The sequence below is a fragment of the Danio rerio genome, chromosome 5 (genome assembly GCF_052040795.2).
Source record: "Danio rerio strain M-AB ecotype USA chromosome 5, GRCz13ab, whole genome shotgun sequence".
NCBI classification, from domain to species: Eukaryota; Metazoa; Chordata; class Actinopteri; order Cypriniformes; family Danionidae; genus Danio; species Danio rerio.
The window spans coordinates 55,929,060-55,953,050 of NC_141025.1; the positions used below are offsets into that span (position 1 = coordinate 55,929,060).

Here is a 23,991-nt window from a genome sequence, read left to right on the forward strand (position 1 = left end):
GCTCTCGATTTATTGGTCAATCTACATTCCTACTCTCACCTATAGTCATGAGCTTTGGGTCATGACTGAAAGCACAAGATCTCAGATACAAGTGACCGAAATGAGTTTCTGATCCTCCACATTGAGAGAAGTCAGCTGAGGTGTCTCGGGTCTGGCATGTGTCTATGTCTCTCTGCTGGCCTTGGAAATGCCTGTGTCTGGGGAGAGGGAAGTCTGGGGTTCTCTCCTGAGAATGCTACCCCCGTGAACCGGCCCCGGAAAAGAGGATGAAAATCAATGAATGAATGAAAAAACTACAGGAGTTTTCTGAGAGAAATAACAAAACGGGAGGGTGTGAAATACAGTCTTCCAGGAAAAATGGCAGGTATGCACAGAACCCAATTAATGTCACCAATTAAAACTGCTTATTTCTCTGTATTTGAACATTCTTCATAACATTTGGGATAATTGAACTACATAAGTTAGTCAGATAGGATCATTCTGCTCTGGCGACCCCTGATAAATGAGGGACTAATCCAAAGAAAAATGAACGAATAGATGGATGAATAGATGGATGAATGAATGAATGAATGAATTGTAAGAAATGATTCTGCCTCGGCCCAACTTCTACTCTAAATGATGTATTGATGTTCATTTCCCAAAAGTGATGAATTATAGAAGAAAAGAGAAGTCAATAATCTGTTGTCTCTGCATGATGACTACATCACGACCAAATGGTAACGATTGTAGAATGGGGATGAGTGTGGTGCGCAGATCTCATCAATGGTATTGAAACTGCTTTAACATAGAGAGATAGAGAGAAAAGCTGTGTCAACAGCCAAGGAGCTACTTCATTAACATCTAAAGGCAAGTCTGAAGGCAACATCTAAAACAGTATAAAGGTTTGAGTTTAAGAATGTTCAGGGTTCATTCTGAGTTTTAAAACGGTCTTTTAGAATGAAAACGATTCACGTCCACACTGACGTTTCTGAACAACTCTCCATCCACAATACCCTGTTGAAAACGCACATCACGTGACCACACACACACACACACACACACACACACACACACACACACTCTGGCATGCCCTGCAGCGTATGTGGACATGTAAGCCCCTGGCAGTCATCTACCCATATAAAAGCTGTGCATGTCTGAGTGTTCATCAAGGATCTACCGCTGGATCTAATCTCACTATATTTATTAAACGTGATATTTAATTCATCTTGTTATCTATATCTAACAACATATTCCCCGACTTTTGTCTTGAATCTATTACTTGTTCTCAGATAACGTGTTTTGGCTGAGCGCAAAGATAAGTTAATATATTAATTTATGTGACCATGTAAACTGATTCTGCACAATTGACTGATTGCTTGCATTTATTTCATATTCTGTATAAACTTATTGTACGTTATACTTTTTTACAACAAACACTGACAATTTTAAAAAGTTTGTGTATGTCTGTATGTGGTGTAAAACTATGAAACTTACAGTCAAAAACTGAAACAATGTCAGGATATTAATCATTTCAAAAAGTTGTATAAATATATATTATTAAAGGAATATAATGATTAAGGTGATTGAAGAAGTATAAAATGAGAAAGGTGTGATGAAATTTTTATTAATGGCTATGTGTAGTACTACAGTATGTATTTTTTGGGGGGGGTCTACGTTACAAAATGTAAAGGTGCAAATGGAATCAAATAAATAACATGTCAAAGATGCCAAATAGATAAAATATTTATTAAGTAATGTAAAAAGAAGAGATAAGTAAAAGAAGAAAAAAGTTTAATATATGAATTATGTATGTGAAAATGGGGTGGGAAAATAATAGGCTTGTGCTTCATCCCACTCCATTTTCGACCATTTTGAAATGTATTTTTTTAGTGCTGTCAAAATTAGTGCATTAACGCATGCGATTCATTTAAAATAATTAACGCGTTGAAAAAAAAATTAACGCAATTATCGCAGTTGCAGGATTTTTTACCTCCTGTTGTGGTCGACATGTGTTTAACATGTAAAGAAATATGGGAAAGACCAAGAAAGCACTTTTTGAAGGCAAGTTTCAGTATCAAACAATAATGTCGTATCATCAGGCTCTCCAAAGTTTCATGCAATTCCAGGTGAGTCATTTTTAAGTTTCGACTTCTGTAACAATGGAATTTGATACCGCATGGCGAATGGAAAGAAAAACCTTCGCATTTCGAGACTTGGTGGTCCTTTAAGGTAATCAAAAATCACTGCTTAATGGTCGACTTTTAATAAAAGTATTATCTTAATTAAATTAAAATCGGAGTATTGTTGTCCATGTAAATGTACTCAGAAAGAGTAAGATGAAGTCGCGGGCTGTCAAAATAAGTGCATTCCAATGCCTTTCTACATGAGCCCTCCATGTTTCATTATGTTTGACGTGTTTCCTCCATAAACACAACGAAAGCGTATGCTTTGTGCTGTTGTGTCAAAATCCTTGTGAAATACACCCATGCTTTAGAACGCTTAGTTTCGGCAGATTTGATGAACGCGATCATGCGTGTTAAATCTGAAGGTAGTCGCTCCGGCTGCTCTGTCATTGCGGGCATTATGTGTGTGTGTGTGTGTGTGTGTGTGTGTGTGTCTGTCTGTCTGTGTGTCTGTGTCAGGCCCGTGCACAGAGCACAGACCATAACAGGGGCAGGTGCTCAACGCGATCGCAAAGTGAAGAGCAAGTGCTGTGGGGCACCTCGACCAATGAGGGCCGAAGGTCAGTGGCTCTAGCCACCAGGCCACCCCCCCTGTGCACAGCCCTGGTCTGTGTGTGCGCGCGCGAATAAACATCTTCACTGAGATTTTCTACTTCCTCATTTCTTTCTTACAGAATGAATGAATGAATGAATGAATGAATGAATGAATGAATGAATGAATGAATGAATGAATGAATGAATGAATGAATGAATGAGTAAAGTTAGTTTGGACTTGTTAAACTCATTATTACACACAATGCCTTTATCTTGTTTTTTTCTGTAGGGTAATAAACTAACCTGTTTGGATGTAGTGCTCACTGAGGGCCTCTAGAGGGTATGGGTGTGTGGGATAGTGGGACAGGGTGGCGTCACATACTTCCTTTAGCTTGGCCACCTCATGAGGAAGCTAAACGGCACAAAACATGCAACATTTGAATTGTTCCAGTCATTATTATTGTACGCATTACTGCTTTTACACCATATACAGCTGGCTGACCTTTGAAAGACATTTAATGTAATCCTGCGAAAGGCTCCTGTGGGCTTCACTGGGCACATCTACTGTCATTTGTAAAGCTCGTTCAAATGCAGATATCAGCTGTTGAGGAAAAAACACTAACACTGTCAGCTTTATGAAAAATGTAAGTCTTGTATATTTTGTATTTCTGGGTGAAAAAATAGAGTATTTTATTTGAATATGAGAAATTCTGACGTGCTGCTGTGTTTCATTGTCCTGGTCGTCAACAGTGTCCTGCAGGAGTCTGGTCATCTCCTTCCACAGCTCCAGCAGCTCTGCATCCTCCAGCCCTTCCTCATCCTCTTTCACCTGGATTAACCTCCGCCACACTCTGGCCACCTGTGGGTTTGAAAAATATTGTGCAAATTTGAATAATTAAAAGATCAACACAATTTTGTACCCTAAAATCATTTGCCGTAACATCAGGATTTTATTTATTTTTATGTAGCTCATACCTGTAGATAGTTCTTTTCTGACTGATAAATCTCCACCAATTTCTTGGTCACTTCGAAACATTTTGCTTTGTCTGAGCTGCAAATGCAAATGCAAAAAAAAAAAACAGGGTCAAGAAGCAAATGGTGCCCAGTGCAGTAGAGTGCTTTTATTTAAACATATATTTATTTATATATGAACAAGAATGTGAATGTTCTGTCATTATTTTCATTTGATAATGACACCGAAATGGGACATCTTGTTTTATATCTATAGTTTGCATTGAAACAAGTATGTGATTATTGCCTTGTAATGGATTTTGGATTGATATATTATTAGACAAAGATAATTGCCACGTTTTTTGGAAGAAAAAAAAGATGTTGCAACAAACATGGCAACAAATGACATCTAAGAAACCTCTCAAATTATAATATAAAACCCAAAAATTGTGATTGGAATTTTTAATACCCAGATGCCACTTACTAAAATAAACAGCGTCTGGATACAATCAACTAATTTCTTTAAAAAAATAGTTAGGATCACTACAATAATTAAAGAAAATAAATAATTCTTGATTTTAATTATTTTTAAATATTTACAGTGAAGTAAAATCTCTCAAAAATGATATTCTTGTAAAATAAAAATTCTAGACATTCTTAAAAAACATATAAAAATAAATAAATAAATAAATAAATAAATAGTGCTGGGCAGAGATTAATCACATTAAAAATAAAGGTTTGCTTTGAGATATTATATGTGTTGTATATATTTATTATATGTAATACACACAGATATATAAAAACAAAACAATGTTGTTATATAGATATTTATATATAAATTTGTATGTAAATTAATTTGAATGCAAACTTTTATTTTGGATGTGATTAATAGTAGTTAAGCACCACTAATAATAACAATAATAAAAAAAATAAAGAGCAACAAATGTAATTTGCCCTTCAGCATTAGAGCACTTACGTTTCATATAGCGTAATGAGTTTCTGGTAAATCTTGGGAAGCTCAGCTTTGAAATCTGCTTGGTCACTTTTTTCATACAGATTTGCTAAACCCTGTGAAAGAAATACTCATTTAATATCTTCATAACAAAATGTAGACGTTTTTACAAACTGCTTTTACACAAGATTACTATTAAAGTTAAATCAAGAAGACATACCTGCCACGCCAGCAGCTGCTCTGGCTCGAGCTCTGATGCCTTTCTGTATGCAGTCTGTGCTTGATCCGGCTGCTGGAGCTCTGTGGCTGCCACTCCAATAAACACCCAGGCATTATAGTTATTCTTCTCAAGCTTTAGAACAGCCTGAAGTGGAGAAATAGATTTGACTTGAGGAAGACATGTATAAATTCAGTCAATCAAGAGAAAGGTATAAATTAAGGTAATGTTAGTTATATATTCGCACATTCGTTCATTTGTGCCCCTATATTGTTTGACGTCACCATGCTATTTTGAAAAGTCAGTTTGAAACTGCATGTAAGTATAACTTTAAAACAACATTAGCACTATTTAATTGACTGTGAACAATGTTGCATTTTTATAGTCATTGGCCGCTAACACGGTTTCAACTTTGATTTGACATAGTTTTTGTAATTGTATGTGTGTTTATGTAGGTATTTTATACACTCATCGCCCACTTTATTAGATACTACTCGTTAACACAAATTTCTAATCAGCCAATCACATGTTAGCAACTCAATGCATTTAGGCAAGTAGATTAAGACGATCTGCTGCAGTTCAAACAGAGCATCAGAATGGGGAAGAAAGATGATTTAAGTGACTTTGAATGTGTCAATGTGTCATGGTTGTTGGTGCCAGACGGGCTGGTCTGAGAATTTTAGAAACTGCTGGAATACTGGGATTTTCTTGCACAACCATCTCTAGGATTTAGGAGAATGGTCCGAAAAACAGAAAATATCCAGTGAGGGGCAGTTCTGTGGGCGCAAATGCCTTGTTGATGCCAGAGGAGAATGGCCAGACTGGTTCGAGCAGATAGAAAGCCAACAGTAACCCAAATAAACATTTGTGTGAATGAGTGTGTATGGGTGCTTCTGAGTGATGGGTTGCAGCTGGAAGGGCATCCGTCGCATAAAACATATGCTGGATAAGTTGGCTGTTCATTCTGCTCTGGCGACCACAAATTAATAAAGGAACTAAGAATAAATTAATAAAATAAACGGATTTTTACATTTTATTATCAAAAAGAAAGTGCAAATATAAAACCAACTTCACCTCAATAAGGGAAAAGACTGATAACTTTCTCAATGTTTGCTGAGATATTGTTTACTTTATGCTGACAGGTGGAAGAAAACAACTTACCTTACAGTGCTTCAAAGCCTCTTTAAACTCTTTATTTTTAATGGCTTCTCTGGCATTTTTTAGCTCGGCTTTCACTTCTTTACTGGACATTATTCTCTGAACTGAAATAGTGACAAAGACAGATGTTAGTAAACATTAGTTAAAGATGCCTAAAGTTATGCATTTAAACCTATTTAGTAAATAACAGAAACGTTATCATTAAAGCGTGTGTAATTAAGTAAACAATAATATTAGCACACTTATTTACAATTTCAAATTGTGTATTTCTAAAACCTTAAAAATAGAAAAGCACATACGCCCGAACTTGGTTGCTTTCCATTCAGCAAGCAGGATTTGGCGCATGCGTACCTCGATGCTTACTGTGACGCCATAATGTTGCGACCACCGTTGTGCTTATTCCTTTAACGATTTAAATTATTTATATATTCGGGACTAAGTGTTGAATTTATTTATTTATTTACAATTTAAAAGGTATCAAAATATTCGAATATGGCTTGTGTGTATTTTTTTCTATAGAGACGTCCAGTGTACTCTCAACCAAACGTTTTGTTTAGAGGCTGAACCGAAGCTTTACAGCCAATCACTGAAAGATTTCTCGTTCAGGGGACCAATCAGTGAATTCACCAATGCAGCTGGGTTTTAGTGTGTCCCATGCGTTCTCCCCATGTGAGCGACGTGTTGAGTAGACAGACGCTGTAAATTATTGTAATATTTGTATTTTCAGTTCTAAAAGGTTGCTGTAGTTTTTTCAATATGAAGAAAAAGAGAAAGGATTTGACTTTAACAGAAGATACGATTCCTGAGGTATGCAGTTTCCTGATGGCATCTTTTAGCAGAGCTTCATTACTAAAATGTACTTCTTGCTAATTGAAATAACGTTAGAAATCTCAAATTTCTATATATTTACTGTATGTAAGCTAATACCTAAGCTTAACTTGTGGTATTTAATATATCATATTAGCATAACTATATAACTTGTAATATGTAGTATATATTCTACATTATTATATTCTACAACATTTCAAAAGTGATTCTAGATGAATGTTTACATTAATTATAGATTAAAAAACATTTGTTTTGGTCCTGCAAATATACCCTACCCTATATTTTATGAAAGATGTAGAGTTTTATTATTGACCTTTTTTACGTTTTTCTTATGCTGTAATTCTATGATTTTAGCTTACTGTATCAAGGTATATTATTAAACCAATACAATACAATTTTTCATGTAAATTTCATATTCACAAATGCTATTTTACAACTCGCATTCCTCTTTTTCTTTCAGTGCTGAGGAAAGAGAATAAAATGTGCAAAGAATTAATGTCAATATCTAAAAAACTAAAAATGGTTGCAGTATTCTCTTGCTTTAACATTTTGACAATGCATACAAATTATATGTAAAACTTATATGGGAATGTCATATCAGAGTTCATCGCTAAGGATTTTTTCTTCTGGCCCCATCCAGCCATGGGTTCACACATTTTTACTTGCTCTGTGAAAATTTTCATAGGCCCCACAAAAATTAGAAGTTATATGCACCTATTTTAAATAATGTGTCAAAAACAACGTGTGAATCTAGAATTTAAATATTTTACAAATGTTAATGTAAAATCTGCTAAATTTAAAGTGTTTTGAAAACAAAAAGAGCAGTGTGGAAAAAGTACAGGTATTGTATTGCAGTTTTAAATTATGTAACAAGAAGTGGCTGACTTACCAAACTGACACCAAACTTTTTTTTTTTCATTTTTAGTGTCGTGATGTACCCTTGTAAATCGTTTTTTATTTTCTTTTAGCCTCATAATTTTATGTTTCCGCCATGTTTCCATCTCTTTGCTGTACTGCTTTTTATCAGTTTACAGGAAAACATAATTTGCTTACAACATCCAATCAGATAAGAGAAACCAAAAAACCAATATGGTCTTTATGACATCACAGAGAAAGTTGCATTTAAAGGCTTAAATGCACAAACTGTTTCTTGATTCTAAGACTGTATTTGCATGCAATTGACATGGTCGCAGACAAACCAAACTCTAGTGACAAGTAGGCATGGGACGATAACAGGTTTCAAGGTTTACCGCTGTTTGGAAAAGTCAAGCTTTTAAAACTTTTTTTATACCGTTCCTAAAGTATGTGTAAGGTTTTTTTTCTTTTAACTAATGAAGACAGCAAAAGTCAATGATTTAAATTATTTAGCCTGACATGTTTCCTGTTCCAAAATGTTATAAATATTTTCTAAAATAAGATGTATTTTGTTAAATGGGGGAAAAAGTTTTTAAAATTTAAAAACATTTAAAAAGAATGTATTTGAGAGCATGTAATTACAATAACGTGATACTCTGCAACCGTGATATTTTTTCCAAGGTTTTCACACCAGCAAAAAATTATACCGGCCCATGCCTAGTGACAAGGCAGCACTGGCCTGATTGGGCCAGTAACGATCCTGTCTATTGTTCTGAGCGTCTCTCACACTGGCTCTGGGTCATTGTGGAGTCCTTATTATTGAGTCCTGCATATGAAACTGCAAAAAATTATATTTTAATGATGTGTTGTTTTGTGCCTACAAGTCTTTTTCTTTATCTAAAATAAAGTAATAACAACTGTAACATCCCATCAACAGACGGAAGTACCAGAGAGCTCTCAGAAGGAAGAAGCAATGCAGAAAAAGACTGGAAAACTAAGGTCTAAGGACCCAAAACGAAAAGCAAAGGACACGGTGTCAGATGATGGGGTCTTACGGCCAGTCAAGCTGTCCAAAAAAGAGCTGTACAAAGCCCCCACAGTGGAGGAGCTCAACCAGCTGAAAGAAGCAGAAAATCTCTTCCACTGCAGCTTATTAAAAATGCAGGTCAGAAATTATGTTATCTCTGTGTTATGTTAGTGGTATAACAATTTATTTCAGCTTTACTAATCACTGATTGATGTTGTTGTTCAGATGGAAGAACTGCTGAAAGAAGTGGCCCTCAGTGAGCACAGAAAGAAGCTGGTGGACTCTTTTGTGCAGCAGGTTACAGAATTCCTGGACTGTGTGCCTGAATCTGAAGTTATGGAGGTCAGAAATGATTGAAAGATTGATTGTTTTTTATTTTTACTAATCTGGTTGCAGTTAACGGCAGTATCTGTTTTGCTTTCTCTTATCTGTAGTTAAATGATGTTTCTTGGTTGTCAAAAGTTGAAGTGCCGTTCTTCCTCGTTCCTGCGGCGGCAACAGGTAAATTTCACATGGAGGCTCCAGCATCAGTCAGCCTGGTGGGAAGTTATCCACTGGGAACCTGCATCAAACCCAGAGTCTATGTGGACCTTGCTGTCATCATTCCTTCTGTAAGTTATATGTTTTACTTGTCTTTTTTTCCTGTCTCTATTTGTCTATATTTGCCAACTGTTGTCCAATGTGATGTACACAAAATTGTTTTTATTCATTTGAATTATTATCTCATTAGATTACTCCATTCTGAATTATTGTTTGTTGTGACATCCATTCACCCATCGTTCTGTTGACATGTCAGAAAAAGAAAGCTTGAGAATCTTGTGAACTTCCCTTCCCATATGACATGAATGCAAGTTATCAGTGGATTTTAATTTATTAGCAATGTGCAGTTTAACCCCTTAACTGTCATCCCAACATTGTGAACATAGACATGAAAATGACATGTTCAATTTCAATGATTGCCATACTTCAACGCTTTGGTGCATATGTTCAAGCTTGGTCTTATTTTAAGTGACCAATCTTGTCAGATTTTAGCTAAAGTGAAAAAGGTTTAATAAAACTAAAGTTATGTGGCTTTAAATTTATAAAAATTATAAAACAATAAATGTATATTATATTGTATTTACAAATATATGTATTTTTACAAAAAAATTTGTCAAAAGTTTACAGAAAATTTAAATAGCCAAACAAACTATATTCCAAATTTGAAGTTGATATTTCAAATAATTTGCCTTTACTAAAATTCTGTTTGACGCAATACCACATATCACCACCAGATAAATTTTGTTTTCTATTAGTTGCCATATGAGGGTGCCCCCTATCTCTGTGAATGTTTCGAGCTATATCAACAATATTCCTTATTTTTGACAATATTTGTAAAATAGTATGGGCAGCATTGTGAGTTTGATTTGAATTTAGCATTTAACAACTTTTAGATGTGGATTGCTGTAGCAAAATAATGTATTTCGAATGTGATGAGTATCCTTGTCACAAATTAATAAATAACTATAGCTCTTAAAAATCTATCAAAATCAGTCACTAGATATAGACGCTACAAATAGTTTGAAGACAGTAAATGGATTTTGAGCTCTTTCCAACGACATTTATTCCAACGGCATTATTAGATTAGGATTTATTTGTAGTATAGTGTTAAGTTTAAGCGTCCCAATATCAAAATGGTTAAGGGGTAATATTTATCACAATTAGTTAGCTGCTCTTTCCACAGAGTACACTTTTTTTCATTTAAAATATACCAGTTTGCAGTATAGCACAAGTTGTCCTATAAAACTGTTTTAATTGATCAACTTAGAACGTGAAGTAATTTAAAACTTTGAATGAAAATTTGAATCATGGGCAAGACTATCCATCAGTCTACTCATCCATCCATCTAATTATTTCTTATCTAAAATCCTTTTTAAACAATTGTGTTTTGCATTAATTTGGAGTTATGTTGTGTCTTCTCTTTAAAGTCTGTTTTACACCCAATGGATGCCATTAACCAGCGGTATCCTCGAAAGCGAGCGATGTATCTGGCAGGCCTGGCGCAGCACCTTTCCTTTTTGAAGGCTGTGGGTTCAATGAGCTACTCCTGTCTCCATGGCAATCGGCTACGACCAGTCCTACTAGTCAAACCCTCAGGTATGACAGTAGCTTGTGGCACTTATCATATTCATAACTTTGTATTGTAGTTTGTGTTACATTTACTTGCAAATGCTTTCATACAGAGCAATTTACATAGTCATGAATGGGCATGTACTGGGTCTGCTGTTTATTTTGGCAAATCATTTTGGCTTCCCTGTTAATTGGTGTTTTGCAGACACTTTTTTTCACATTCACTTAACTGAACCAAGGTCTTTATAGTTTTGCAGTTTTTGTTTTCATTTTGATATATGCTGTACAATTCAGTTTAGTTTTAGTTTGTTTCTTTAATGGTTTTGTTAGTTTTAATTTAGTGTTTATTTTGTGAACAAATTTGTATTTTTTTTATATCTTTAGTTTTAGGAATTATAGTTAAGCAGAATTGCACTGCTTGCAACTGCTTCCAACTTGTTTCAACACACCTGCAAGGGTGTTACTAGAAAGCCTAGTAAGAGCTTGATTAACTAGCACATGTGTCTGATTGGTGGCTGGAACTAAACTTTGCAGGACACCGGCCTTCCAGGACCAAGTTTAAGCACCCCTGACTTGCAATTACTCTTGTGCAAAACTTGAAAAAAAAACTTGAATAAAAGTTTGAACAGACACTGAACCGAAAACCACACAAATGCAACTTGAATAAATAAAAGTAGGAATTACGACAAACTTTTTTATATTAAACTTATTGTATGTAGTTAAACATGCTACATTTACATTTATTAAGATGTAAATTAAGAAAATGTTTTTTGTTTTTAAAATCACCATCTACAGGCGTTTCTTTAAACAGCCCCAGGTCAGATTTTTTTCGCCACAAAATTTCTGCTAATTTAGTTTGAAAGTGTTTTTTTATTTTTATTTTTTTATTTCTGTTCGATAACTGTTATTAATTTGGTTTGTGTAATCTTTTTTTCATTTATTCTAATTTTTTTATCTTTATTTTTCAGCCAAAGAAAATTGAGCAATAGTTTTAGCCTTAGTGTTAGTTTTCATTTACTAAAATAACCTCTGAATCCACATAGAAAGGGATGTGGCCTGAGAATTCATCATTTTTTTTAACCTAAACTCATTATGTAAATTTTGTGTCTGCCCTTTAGGTAAAGACGGGGATAAGGTCACATTGAGGATTCATGCCATTCCCCCACCAGACTTCCTCAAACCTAGCCGTTTCCATCCTCGGAAGAACAATGTAAAGACTGAATGGTTTACTGGTGTTGCAAAGGAGGAGCAAGGTAATATGGAAATATGTGAGGTCAATCATTTTAGGGGCTGTTTACACCTTGTCATTTCTTGCATTGTTTTTCTGATTGGATACCTGTCTGATTGTGAAAAAAGCAGATGTAATTGGCCTCTGAAATGCATTCGAGACATATAAATCTGATTGCTCAAACCACTTCAGGAGGTGGTCTGGGAAACTGGATTGGTATACATCCGGTTGTTGAAACCACATATGTAAATTTTGAAAGAGTGTGTTAGCTGTATAACAGCACTTTCAATAAGGAACAAATTTCACATATGACCATTTGTGATGTTTGTTTTATTTTATTTATTTGTTTATTAAGTTTTATTTTGAAATTATACAGTTAAAATGTTAAAATAATATCAAACACAGGCAGCATTGCTAACAGAGTTGCAGCACACACCTGTAGCCTATTACTGTTAATGGAGAGGAAAAGTAAGTTAAATGAGGTCTTCACATATCTGTACAACAAACATAGATGTTTCCTTTCACCTGTAATGACAGTAATCATATAGCCCATCTTGTGTACTTGTGATGATGTTTGGAAATAGGGTTGCACAATATTGGATAAAATAATATTGCAAGATTTCTTCTTTTCTGAAATTTATAACTACAATATCACCATATGATTTAAATGGCTCTATTTGGACTGATTAGGAGATTTTGTAGAGGAGTGAATCTGCATAACGTAAAATAAACAAATTTTAACTGAAAAGACAAGAGTCAAACTGTCTTCAGACACAGGACTTAATTAATCTAATGTACAATTTCATGGTATAAATTTAATGTAAATAGTTGAATATAAATAAATTTTAAAGCTACATACATTGTAATTTCTTGTGATTTTTAAAACTTTTTAAATGTTTAAAAGTCAAAAGTCTTGATAAATTTTCAAACTATTGTACCTGATCCGCTATAATCCTGACTGGGCATTGCACAGGTCGCGATGTGACTGTTGTAGATGTGTACATTGCATTATCAATGCTGAAACGATCTATTGTGCAGTCGTATTTGGTTCACGAGTGAAGCACAAACCCTCCTGTAGCCTACTTGTAAACTCATAAATCGTTATCAGGATATGAAATGACTTGTATGATGATGAGATTTTTGTCATATCGCCCAGCACCAATGTTTAGCATCATCCACTTGTGATCGCATCAATCAAAGCACATCTTAATAACAGCTTTAAACTGGGTTCTAATAATATTACGATACACTAATAATTCTGTCATTTTTAATCTTGCAGGGGTTGCTGGGCCTGCTACTCCTCATTATAACAGCACAGTTCTTGGAGATCATCTGCCACTGTCACATCTTCAATTCCTGTCGGCCGTTAGTGCGCAGTGTCCAGCTTTTAGAGAGGGTGTGGCCCTTCTAAAAGTCTGGCTGAGACACCGAGAACTGGACCAGGTAAGACCACACTATAAAGGCTGCAAGGACATCACTGTAGGAAAATGTAACAGCTTTTTTGCACATTTGAATTTAAATAATAATAATTGTCATAACTAGTAGGGGTGTAACGAATTACAGTTGATTCAGGATCCGTACAGATCACAACCCATGGTTTGGCACGCTGATTAATTTCTATTTACTTTTTAACTTATAAATTAATCCTAATTTTGTAACAATTGCAGAGAAATCGCATGTACAAAAGCATTTAGACTTTTCTGTAAAATATAATGATGACGGATGACGTTGTGGTGGCTCCTAAATAAGGTTTCTTAGGTTATTAAATGTGTTTTCTGACATTACTTGTTTAGCACACATTAATGCATTCAGTTGAAAACTGCACAATTAAACATTAAAAGATTAGGATTATAATTGATGGTAATTTTATTAATCCTGCAATGCACTGCATTCAAATCTGAGTTTTATCAAGAGAGAGTCCAGTTAGTTGCAAAGATACAGACCATCAAAAAAAAACACAGAAGTACTGGAAGAACAGTTTATAGTTCAGATATAAACACTGGTGTTTATGGCAAAGATTAAATTCTCACTTTAACTTAAACCTGTTGAAATTTATAGTAATATAATTGTTTTACCAATAGGTGGCGACAAACAACCATCAAAAATGTTACTGAATAGTTCTTATAAAAGATACATCTAGTAATAAATAAAACTTGAAGTTTTAAGAATGAATTATCGAATCATTAAATGAAAATGAGAACAAAAATTAAATATAATGTGTTGTAATGAATTATAATGTTAGATTTATAAATTTAGCATCATCAACAACAATAGCAAAGATAATTTTTTCACAGTATTGAATATATAACTTTTTTTTATTCAGCTGGTTATTTCTTAAATGTCTACTATAATGTTTAAAATGGCTTTTGTGAAAATAAAATGGCAAAATATGGGTTCATAATGTTGCGTCACCATTCGACATAGCAAATATCTTTATGTATGAATGAAACTACATACTTTTGTTGGTCTGCATTTATTGAGTATCAGAATAAGGGAGTATATTAGGGTTTATTATGTTTTAAATGACTACAAACTTACTGACAAATGGGTAAAACCTAGTGATTTGAAAGATAGTTACAGTGTAAAGATTTAAAATGACAATTAATTAGCACATTTGGAGATTCGCTGTAATCATTCCTCTTTTAATATGTCATTAAATGATTATTGTCCTAAAAATGCCTGACAAGATTTTTTTTTGGTATACGAACTGTTGTTACAATGAATGGCATCCTAGTGGAGGTATTTCATAGTGTGTGAAATTTGATTTTGTATAAAATCAAATCAATTTCTTCTGGCTGATAGTAGTTAGATTTTTTTAAATGCATTTTAGGCAATATTGCATATTTTTTATGCACATTTAAATAGTAAAAAGTATTTTAATAGTTTAAAGTATGAAATGTGTTAAATCATACATTCAGTGTTTATGTTCTCTCATTAGGGTGCAGGTTGTTTTTGCGGCTTTCATGCATCGATGTTAATGGCTTATCTTCTGTCCACGCACAAAGTGGGCAAAACCATGAATGCCTACCAGCTGTTCAGGAATGCACTGCACTTCTTGGGTAAGAGAGATCATAGTATAGTTTTTTTTTTATATTGATATTTAGATGCGTGTAATAATCATTTATGTCTGCTTTTGTCTTTTGCATTTTCAGCTTCCACAGATCTGACTGAAAATGGTATCACGTTGGCTAAAAACCCCGACTCTAAAGCGGTGAGCGGAAGCGGTCATTGATTGTTTCGTTTAATCAGTTTTGTCTTGGTTACATCACTGTGTCTTTTTTTGTCTTTCCTTATACTTCAGCCCGCACTGCCAGAGTTTCATGCAGCGTTTTCTGTAGTCTTTGTGGACCCTTCTGGGCATCTCAATCTGCTTGCAGAAATGACAGCTTTTACCTACAAACAGGTGAGCTTTGCTGTAGTATCGGCGCAGCAGTTGTGTGATATTTACTGTCCAAACAGCTTTCAATAATCCGCATTTAATAAAAATGAAACCTGTTTATTTACCATATAAAAATAAATGTTAGTATAATCAGGAATTTTCACCTGTACAAAAAGTAATAAGGGATTTTCTACATGTGTAAGTATTATTTGACTGCACATCTGAAATGTCTTTTGCTACAATATGAAATGTCTGCAATTACTAAAAAGGCAAAAAGAAAAAAAAGAAATTATTAATTTGACATAAAATATGCATAAATGACAAGAAGCATTATTCAAATTATTAAAATTATAATAATAAATAATTAATATTAATACTGATAATACTAAAATATTACAGATTTTGAGACTTTATCATACATTTAATCGATTAAATATTTTAGTGGCAGTGAAACTGACCTTGAGATTTAACAAGGAAAATTGATTAAAGCATGAAAGAATTAGCAATCACAATAAATTTCTAAACTGAAAAAAAAAACTGTAAATGTAAAAATAATACTATAATAGTGTTTTATTAAAGGGATAGTTCACCCAAAAATGAACATCATCTCACCGTTTACTTTCACTCAAGTGTTTCCTTGCCATTATTAATTGCCTTTTTTCTGTTGAATGCAAAAGACGACATGTTAGAGACATGTATGAAACCTACCTCCATTAACTTTTTTTGAAAAAAAAAAAAAACTTTAAAACAAGTCATTGGTAACTGGTTTCCTGCTACTTCCAAAAATTACTCATATTGTGTTTTTAACAGAACAAAGCAACCCAGGTTTATGACAAGTGAAGGGTGAGGAAATTAGTTCATCAGTTTTGGGTGTACTACTCTTTTAAAGGGGACCAATTATGCCCCTTTTTACGAAATGTAAAACAATTCCCATAGAGTATGTGAAGTTTCACATAGCTCAAACCACTGCACAAATGTTTTGTAACTCTTTGAAAGTGCCCCTTTTAGGTTTTGATCCTAATTGTGCCATTTTGGTGACTGTTGCTTTAAATTCAAATGAGATTGTGCTCTTTTCAAAAGAGGGCGGAGCTACAAATGACAATGTGTCAGCAAAGTGGTACATTCAAAAACAAGACTGAGGAAGAGATCACCATTAATAGCTTTCCCCCTCTGATGAAATGTACAAAGGGAGAGTGTCAATCAAAGTGTTTCTCAAGGTTTTATTAAAAGTCAAAGTTTGTCTGTAAATAAAGATAGTAAAATAAATTAATGTTTAAAACTAGAGGCTGGTTATATTCACAGACTGTTGTCACACAACTGTTTAAACCCCTTATAAAAGTGATTTTTGCATAATAGGTGCACTTTAATGCTAAAATGATTCAATTAATATATTTATTAAATTATACCATACAGAACTGGTGGAATGTGTCATTATGATTTTTTGACGTTGACATTTTAATTATTTTGCATCTATAATCATAATTTCTGATTTTGTATGTTAGATTCAGCATGAGGCATCACTATCATTGAAGTTCTGGGATGATCCAACAGTTGATGGCTTTCAGACTCTGCTCATGACGCCCAAATCCATGATCAGAACATATGACAATGTCTTTCAGTAAGTGTGATTTATCACAGACTTAAGTTTGCTGTTCTTGTCTTAAAGAAGTAGTTCAGTCAAAAATAAAATCAGCTGTTAATTTGCTCATCCTCAGGCTATCCTTGATGTACAAATCAAATCAAATCACTTTTATTGTCACATCAGCAGCAGCACGTGTGCTATGTTGAGTGAAAAGCTTAGGTGCTGGCTCCAGACAGTACAAAACACAGATAGTGCAAATACAACAACAGTGCAAAATACAACAGCATACTCCCAAAAACAAAACAAAAAAACAGGACAATGTAAGATTGACAGCAATATGTACAATGAATAGGTGTCCACATAGTTGTAGGCAGTGTTGTTTTAAGTATGGATTGGTTAAAGTGCAGTGCATGCTACATATTGATGGTGTGCAGTGAGGGGTATGGAAGAGTCTGTGTGTGGTGTGTTAAGTGTTCATCAGCTTGATAGTCTGATGTACAGTAGGTGACATTTTGTTTTTAGTTGGATGTTAAAGAATACTTTTTGGATGTTAAAGAAAACTGTGGTCCTTGATAAAATGCAAATCAATGGTTGCAGACACTTAAAGGCTGCATTTACACTGCATGGTTCAAGTGACCCAATTCAGATTTTTTTTTCTCCCATGTGGTGTAGATTGGATATGGCCCACATATGTGTAAGCAGGAACAAATCACATTTGCTCAGATCAGATCTAGGCCTCATTCATATGTGGAAATGTATTCGTTATAAATAGGATATGTGCCCTTGGGTCTGCAGTGAATTTTTATCTGTCAATGCGAGTTATGTCATTACATACAGTAGCGAATGACACTTATTTCAGAACAGAGTTCTGCACCAGTCCCAAACCTTAAATCTCATATGCAAGGACAAAAAAGCTGTTATATTGTCATGTAGTAGCACAAGATAATGCATTTAAGCATGTTGACGAAAGAGAGAGCGAGTGCAACATCTGACCTGTGCAAGCAATATAAACAAATATAAAACTATTACATACATCACATGCATATATCATATACTGCATGGACATGACATGAAATGCCTGCTGATTAAAAAATTCTAGATTAAAAGATTTTAAACCTAACTTTATCAAGCTTTGTTTATACAACATTAAACATGGGTGGCCTGAGGGTGAGGAAATTGACAGTAGATTTTCAGTTTTGGATGAACCGTCCCTTTTAATGCATTCATTACTTTCTCTTTTCAGGCTGGGTGAGCTGGTGAAATTGCAGGCTTCTTGTAAGAAGCTTTCACTCCTGAATGAGCTCATGGACCACAGTGGGAACTATGTCCAGACAGCACTTCCCTTTATTTTGTCCCTATTGAAGCGAGGCCTTGGAGAAAGAATCCATCTTTTGGTCCATTCACTTCCTCCAGACCCTGAGGTACATTCATGACTGTTGACGCCAGACAAAAAGCATTACATGCTTGGTAGCTGGATTGAAACATACCTTTTACCCAAAGCACATAAAAAGTTAACTATATGTGAATTCAATTTTTACAATATTTTTTTATTATTATCTCTTTTTAAACTTTTTTTTCAATAGGTAAAAGTAAAGTAAAAAAAAAAAAAAAAAAACAATACTGTTGAAATAAATAAAATTAAAAATCCTCTGTTTCTCTATGATATTCAGGAGCCACATGCACACACTGAGCATGACATTTTGTACTGTATTGCCAAAGCATTTTAGTTGTATAAAATTTGTAATATATTGGCATCATCAAATTAATAAAATATACAACAAATGAGAAATAAATTACAGAAAAAAAAGAAATAAAAACAGACAATATCTGTAAAAATTATAATAATTACAAGAATAAAACATGTAGATTATTTAAATAAGACAAATAAGTTGATTAACCATTTCTAATAGTTTACATATATTCTGCAGCCAGTGAAGATGTAATTTTGTTCTCTCCGGGTATTCAGTAAAGTTTTTCTGAGTCATTTAGATGAAAGAAGTAATTATTTAATGTCTCTCTTACTCTCACGCTGTGCACATAAAATGGATGACAGCTCTGGGATGAAAGTAAAACCAAATCCCATGAATTTTAGCAGATTTAGAAACCCCAGCTGGACGCAAAAAGGTGCGGGTCTCTGTGCGTCTTCAGAGCATGTGAGACTGTCTGTGGGAGTGTTGACTGTTCTCGCACACACATAATGAGCAATACAGAACGGGTAAAAGAGAGAAGATTATCTTCTACTTAAATGATTGCAGATATTTGTTTATTATGGGCGGATGCAAAAAAGGATGATAATAATAATAATAAATATATTTACTAAATATACCATTAACATACCTGGGTGGCCCGCCGAAGTAAAGTCTATGTGTGGGACGCATCATCTAACAAATCATATGTGATTATTTAACAATGTATGAGCTGGAATTGTCAAATATATCTTTCACTTTGCAAATATCAAACAAAAATGCATTTTGAGTGACCAAAAATTTGAGTTAAAATGCTCCTATAAGTAAAGCTATGAAAGACTATAATTTCCCTGGAGTTTTAATTTTAGTAAGATATGATATTAAGCATTTCTCCTTGAAGATAAAGTGCCTTTTTTTCAGAATATCAACATGTAATTGGGATAAAAAAAAATCTAATATTGATTTTATTCAACAAACAACAATGCAGAACTAAGCCAAAGGTGCCATGGTCCATTTATAAAGACATAGGATCATAAAGACATATATTTTTTGAATGAATGATTCAACAAATCAGTCTTTAAGAAAGGAGCTTGCTGCCACCTACTTTACTTACAATGATGAAGGCATATTTATGTATCTATGATGCACCTAAGCTTCCAAAAAAATGTGTTTATTATTGTTGGTTATTTTTTTCAAAACTGTATGCACATTGTACAATAGCCACTGGTTTCCACTATTGCACCTAAAATGAGCGAGCCAGGGCCAGTCACGTTTCCATTGTTACTTCCGGGGCCTGATCGGGCCGAAGCGGGGGTTCCTCGGTGCCAGTGTCCGGCTTTTTTCGGCCCGCCGAATACCTTGGGCCAAAGAGGGCCAGCTTGGGCTTCGAGGCGGAGTGAAAAGAGAGGCGGAGTTTGCCCGAGTCTGGTAAAGATGCTGTCATTACACTAGTGTTCCGATCGCACACAAGTACATGCGGCAAACAAATAAATAAATAAGGGGAAAAAAACATATAGCTGGTCAGTCTTAGATAGGCTATTCCATAAAATAAAATGGGGTCTTTTTGCTTATGATCACCCTTATGTTTCCCTTTTAAATGTAAGGCTGTTGCATAAAATAATAAAGTTTTAATTTATAAGTGATATTTCATTGCTGTGTCCTCCTCGATGTTTCAATAACGCACAATAATCTTTACACCATATTAAAGACACAGCAGCCAGTAAAGGTTGTTAGGAGTTTCTGTCAAGTTTAAAAGGTGTGTTTGTGCATGATACATGCGCTTTTAGATGCCTGTATGTGTACGAGAGACCAGCCAAAAGAGCACAGCTCTGTTGATGCCGCGAACGGCTTGCTTCTTTCTTTTTTATTTATTTTGGAGTTAACACAAAATAAGAGTACAACAGAAAGACATAAAACTTTACAAATTATGTGTCCAGTTTTGTAGGCTCAACACAATAGTGTCATATCTTGATAAAATAGCCTAAGCTTTATTGAAATAATTTAAAGAATTACAAATAACGGGTATAATAAAATCACATTAAATAAATAAACCAATATGAAACAAACAAAAGCTAGCTAAAACAATGTAGGTATATACGATACATGGAATAAATAGTTTTAAAGCCATATTAAACTTTCATTTTACAAAGGCTTCTCTGAAAAAAAAAAAGAATTTAGATGTTTTTTTTTAAAACAATAAACACTGGAGGAGGTTTAAGATATTATTTATGAAGTATTTGGATACGATGATATTAATAAAATCTGCAAATACAAAATGTGTTCTATGTCCTCAAACAAGGACAATTATGTTTTTATATGACGTGGTAAAATTTAAAAATGAAATTTAACAAATATAATGAATGATTCCTGAGAAAATGGAGGAAATGGGTTGAATATATTTTAGTTAGAAGACCTGACTTTATTGCTATAAATGAATAGAAGATGATGCTCTGATAAATATATGCTAATGCATGTACATGTATATGATTACACTTATTCATATTATAATGTGTCCCCATATGTATAATGAAGATGGCCACTTGAGATTACTCTTGAAGGAAATATATTATGACATGTGTTCTAACCCTGGATGTAAATAGTGGTTTACTTTTCATTTATTTTTTGATTATTGTATTTTTATTTTATCTTTTTCCTATTATTATTAATATTTATTTATTTATCTATTTATCTATTTTTTATTTTATTTTTTTATTATTTATTTATTTATTTTATTGTTCTTCTCTTTATGCTGTTTCTCACTTGATAATTTACAAAATTTGAGTACTACTGTGTAGTAAATACACCTGACAATAATGCACGTAATTTTTATACCACCTAAGTTCACATACTGAGATACCAATGTACCTTGAAATGCCGTATGATTGTACTCAATTGAATGTTCAAAATAAACATAAAGTTGCAAATATAATGAATGAAGACACACAGGCCTGTGCATAGACATATCATGTAATGCTGTACAGTAACGTGACTTTTGTTTGGTCCAGTTGTCTTCATTTTAATAGTTTTGTAATGATGCGATGGTGTGCTTTATCTGCCTGCCTGATTTCTGCTGAAGTGGGTGGGTTGTGTGACGTTTGATTGCGGGGACGTTCTGGGGGCGGGGTTTGCATGACACACTGCGAGCTACTAGACAGTGGAAACGTGACATGATTTTGGCCTTACTGCTCAACCTCCCGGGCGATTGGCCCAGCCCAGCCGATAAAAACCCTGGCTTGCACTGGTCCGACAGTAGAAATGTGGCTATTGATAGGATTGACTTTCACTAATGTTAGTTTTGCTAACAAATGAAAGCACATTTTATTACTAGATTAAAAATGATACCGTTGCATTTACATTTTTTCCCCACCATGGCAAAACCAAGTTTTTATTTAAACAGTTTTTATACTTCAGTTTAATCCAGTGTAAATGGTTCTTGCAGTGGTCGGTGAAGAGTCCTCCTCCTAAACACAAGGACCAGTCACCGCTGAACATTGGTTTGCTGCTGAACCTTGAGCATGCACTCTCTGTTCTTGAGAGAGGACCGCCTGCTGATAACCCCAAGGTAAACTAGTCTGCACATGTTCAGATGTGTGTGTATATGTGTATATGTATATCCTGCAGTTCATAACTCCTTTGTGTTGTTGGTGTTTAAAGGCAGCTGAGTTCAGGCAGCTGTGGGGCTCCCGTTCTGAGCTGCGGCGCTTCCAGGATGGAGCCATTACTGAGGCGGTGCTTTGGTCAGGAAGCAGCGCCTGTGACAAGAGGCTCGTGCTTCTGGAGATCATCACTCACCTGCTACATCTGTAAGTGTCTGTTCTGTGCATATAAATCCACTCTAATACATTATAGCATAGGTGTCAAACTGGACTCATGGAGGGCTGCAGCTCTGCTCAGTTTTGCTCCAACCCTAATCAAACACAGCTGATCCAACTAATCAAGATGTTTGAGACTACTATATTAAAAAAATATTTTCTCCTGTTTTAGTCATGCAGACATTCCTCACTCGTGTGTGAGATTTGTTGGTGGACAACTGGATGATGTCATTAAAGTTAACAAAGAGGTACTCCATGAACCAAATGCGTTAATAAATAAATGTGTGTGTGAGAAAAACCTGTGGATTGCTTGATTGCACTAGTAGTTGACTGTTGTTGTTGTTGTTGTTCTATAGCTCTGCACTACAGGCGAGGAGGAGAGTCTGAAGGTGGTTCAGTCCTATGATGATCTCAGTCGGAAGCTCTGGCAGTTGGAGGGTCTGCCACTTTCCATCACATCAGTCCAGGGTGCCCACCAGGCCTTAAGATACACACAGGTCAGCAGCCACCTCCTCCGCTGTGTGGATTTGTGTGATTTATTCATGCATATACTTTGATTTTCTTTCTTTTTGTGTAATTTATTCTCTACAGGTTTTCCCACCAGTCCCTGTGAGGCTGGACTATTCATTTTTTGACAGAAAGAAGAATCATCTTGGACTGGTACCAAGAGAGGACAAACCTTGCCCTACTTACATCACCCCTATTAAAGGTACTGTATTCAGATTTTTTTTTACTGTCATAAAGATCTTGAGTGTAAATTATGGAACTGAAGCATAAATTATACTGTTAAATATCTAACTTCATAGTAAGAGTTGCGGGTATGATATATGAAAGTAAATCTTTGGTCATTATTATAGATCATTAATTGTGTTGGAATTGTGTTGGAACCTTATATTAATCATATTGTCCAATATTTAAATAAAATTGTCTAAATTAATTGCAGACTTAAAGATGCCGTATGTATGTATTTGACTCTTCTAAAGCATATAAATACCTTAATATATTTGCATGAGAAATATTTAGGAAACATGATAAGTGAACTTTATTGTTTATCTGTAAAACAATGCTTAAAAGTGCAGTAGGTGATCTGCCAAAATGCTAATTTGTTAGCATATTAGCTTTGGACGGAAGGGGGGGACTGTTTCAAAGCCACACCTCCTGAAATTGAAATTTCATGTCATTCGCCAGTTAGAAGTGTATGTAGTGGTTGGCTCTGCGGCGTGCTGGAATTTCACTTATTACTAAGCCATGCTTGCATGTTATTTCAGAGCGAATGTTCAGAGTAGCGTGGTAAACAATATAGGGAGTGCGTCAAAGGCTGTCATTGTTCAGAAATGACCCAATGTGAACATAAAAGCAACTGCCTAGCTTTTTTGGCTTGGCAGAATAACGGTATTCACTGACGTTTTGTTGTTAAGCTAAATATAAATCTACATTATCGATGCTGTAAAAGGACCTTATGAAACTGAAAATTTTTGCATCAATCTTTTACCGGAAGATTTCAGTGGCTGA

General features: G+C 34.6%; 2 protein-coding genes across 2 annotated transcripts in view; one reads left to right on the plus strand and one right to left on the minus strand.

The window, feature by feature from the left end:
- skic3 (SKI3 subunit of superkiller complex) overlaps window positions 1-6,326 on the minus strand; it is a 49,413-nt gene extending 43,087 nt beyond the window's left edge. The window contains exons 1-8 of the mRNA XM_087254119.1: window positions 6,274-6,326; window positions 5,978-6,078; window positions 4,820-4,963; window positions 4,624-4,715; window positions 3,672-3,747; window positions 3,412-3,555; window positions 3,199-3,297; window positions 3,000-3,108 (exon numbers count right to left, since the gene is read on the minus strand). Coding sequence (XP_087110245.1) covers window positions 3,000-3,108; window positions 3,199-3,297; window positions 3,412-3,555; window positions 3,672-3,747; window positions 4,624-4,715; window positions 4,820-4,963; window positions 5,978-6,078; window positions 6,274-6,319 — 811 coding nt within the window. The 5' untranslated portion in view covers window positions 6,320-6,326. The remainder of the gene's footprint in view (window positions 1-2,999; window positions 3,109-3,198; window positions 3,298-3,411; window positions 3,556-3,671; window positions 3,748-4,623; window positions 4,716-4,819; window positions 4,964-5,977; window positions 6,079-6,273) is intronic.
- A 267-nt stretch (window positions 6,327-6,593) lies between these two features.
- The window catches only part of nol6 (nucleolar protein 6 (RNA-associated)), a 28,917-nt gene continuing 11,519 nt past the window's right edge, over window positions 6,594-23,991 (plus strand). The window contains 17 exon segments of the mRNA NM_001161511.1: window positions 6,594-6,781; window positions 8,595-8,822; window positions 8,910-9,026; window positions 9,119-9,295; window positions 10,652-10,820; window positions 11,912-12,046; window positions 13,301-13,464; window positions 14,960-15,080; window positions 15,174-15,232; window positions 15,323-15,424; window positions 16,903-17,018; window positions 18,226-18,403; window positions 22,107-22,229; window positions 22,322-22,470; window positions 22,652-22,727; window positions 22,836-22,976; window positions 23,071-23,188. Of these exon segments, the coding sequence (NP_001154983.1) occupies window positions 6,731-6,781; window positions 8,595-8,822; window positions 8,910-9,026; window positions 9,119-9,295; window positions 10,652-10,820; window positions 11,912-12,046; window positions 13,301-13,464; window positions 14,960-15,080; window positions 15,174-15,232; window positions 15,323-15,424; window positions 16,903-17,018; window positions 18,226-18,403; window positions 22,107-22,229; window positions 22,322-22,470; window positions 22,652-22,727; window positions 22,836-22,976; window positions 23,071-23,188 (2,224 nt within the window). The 5' untranslated portion in view covers window positions 6,594-6,730.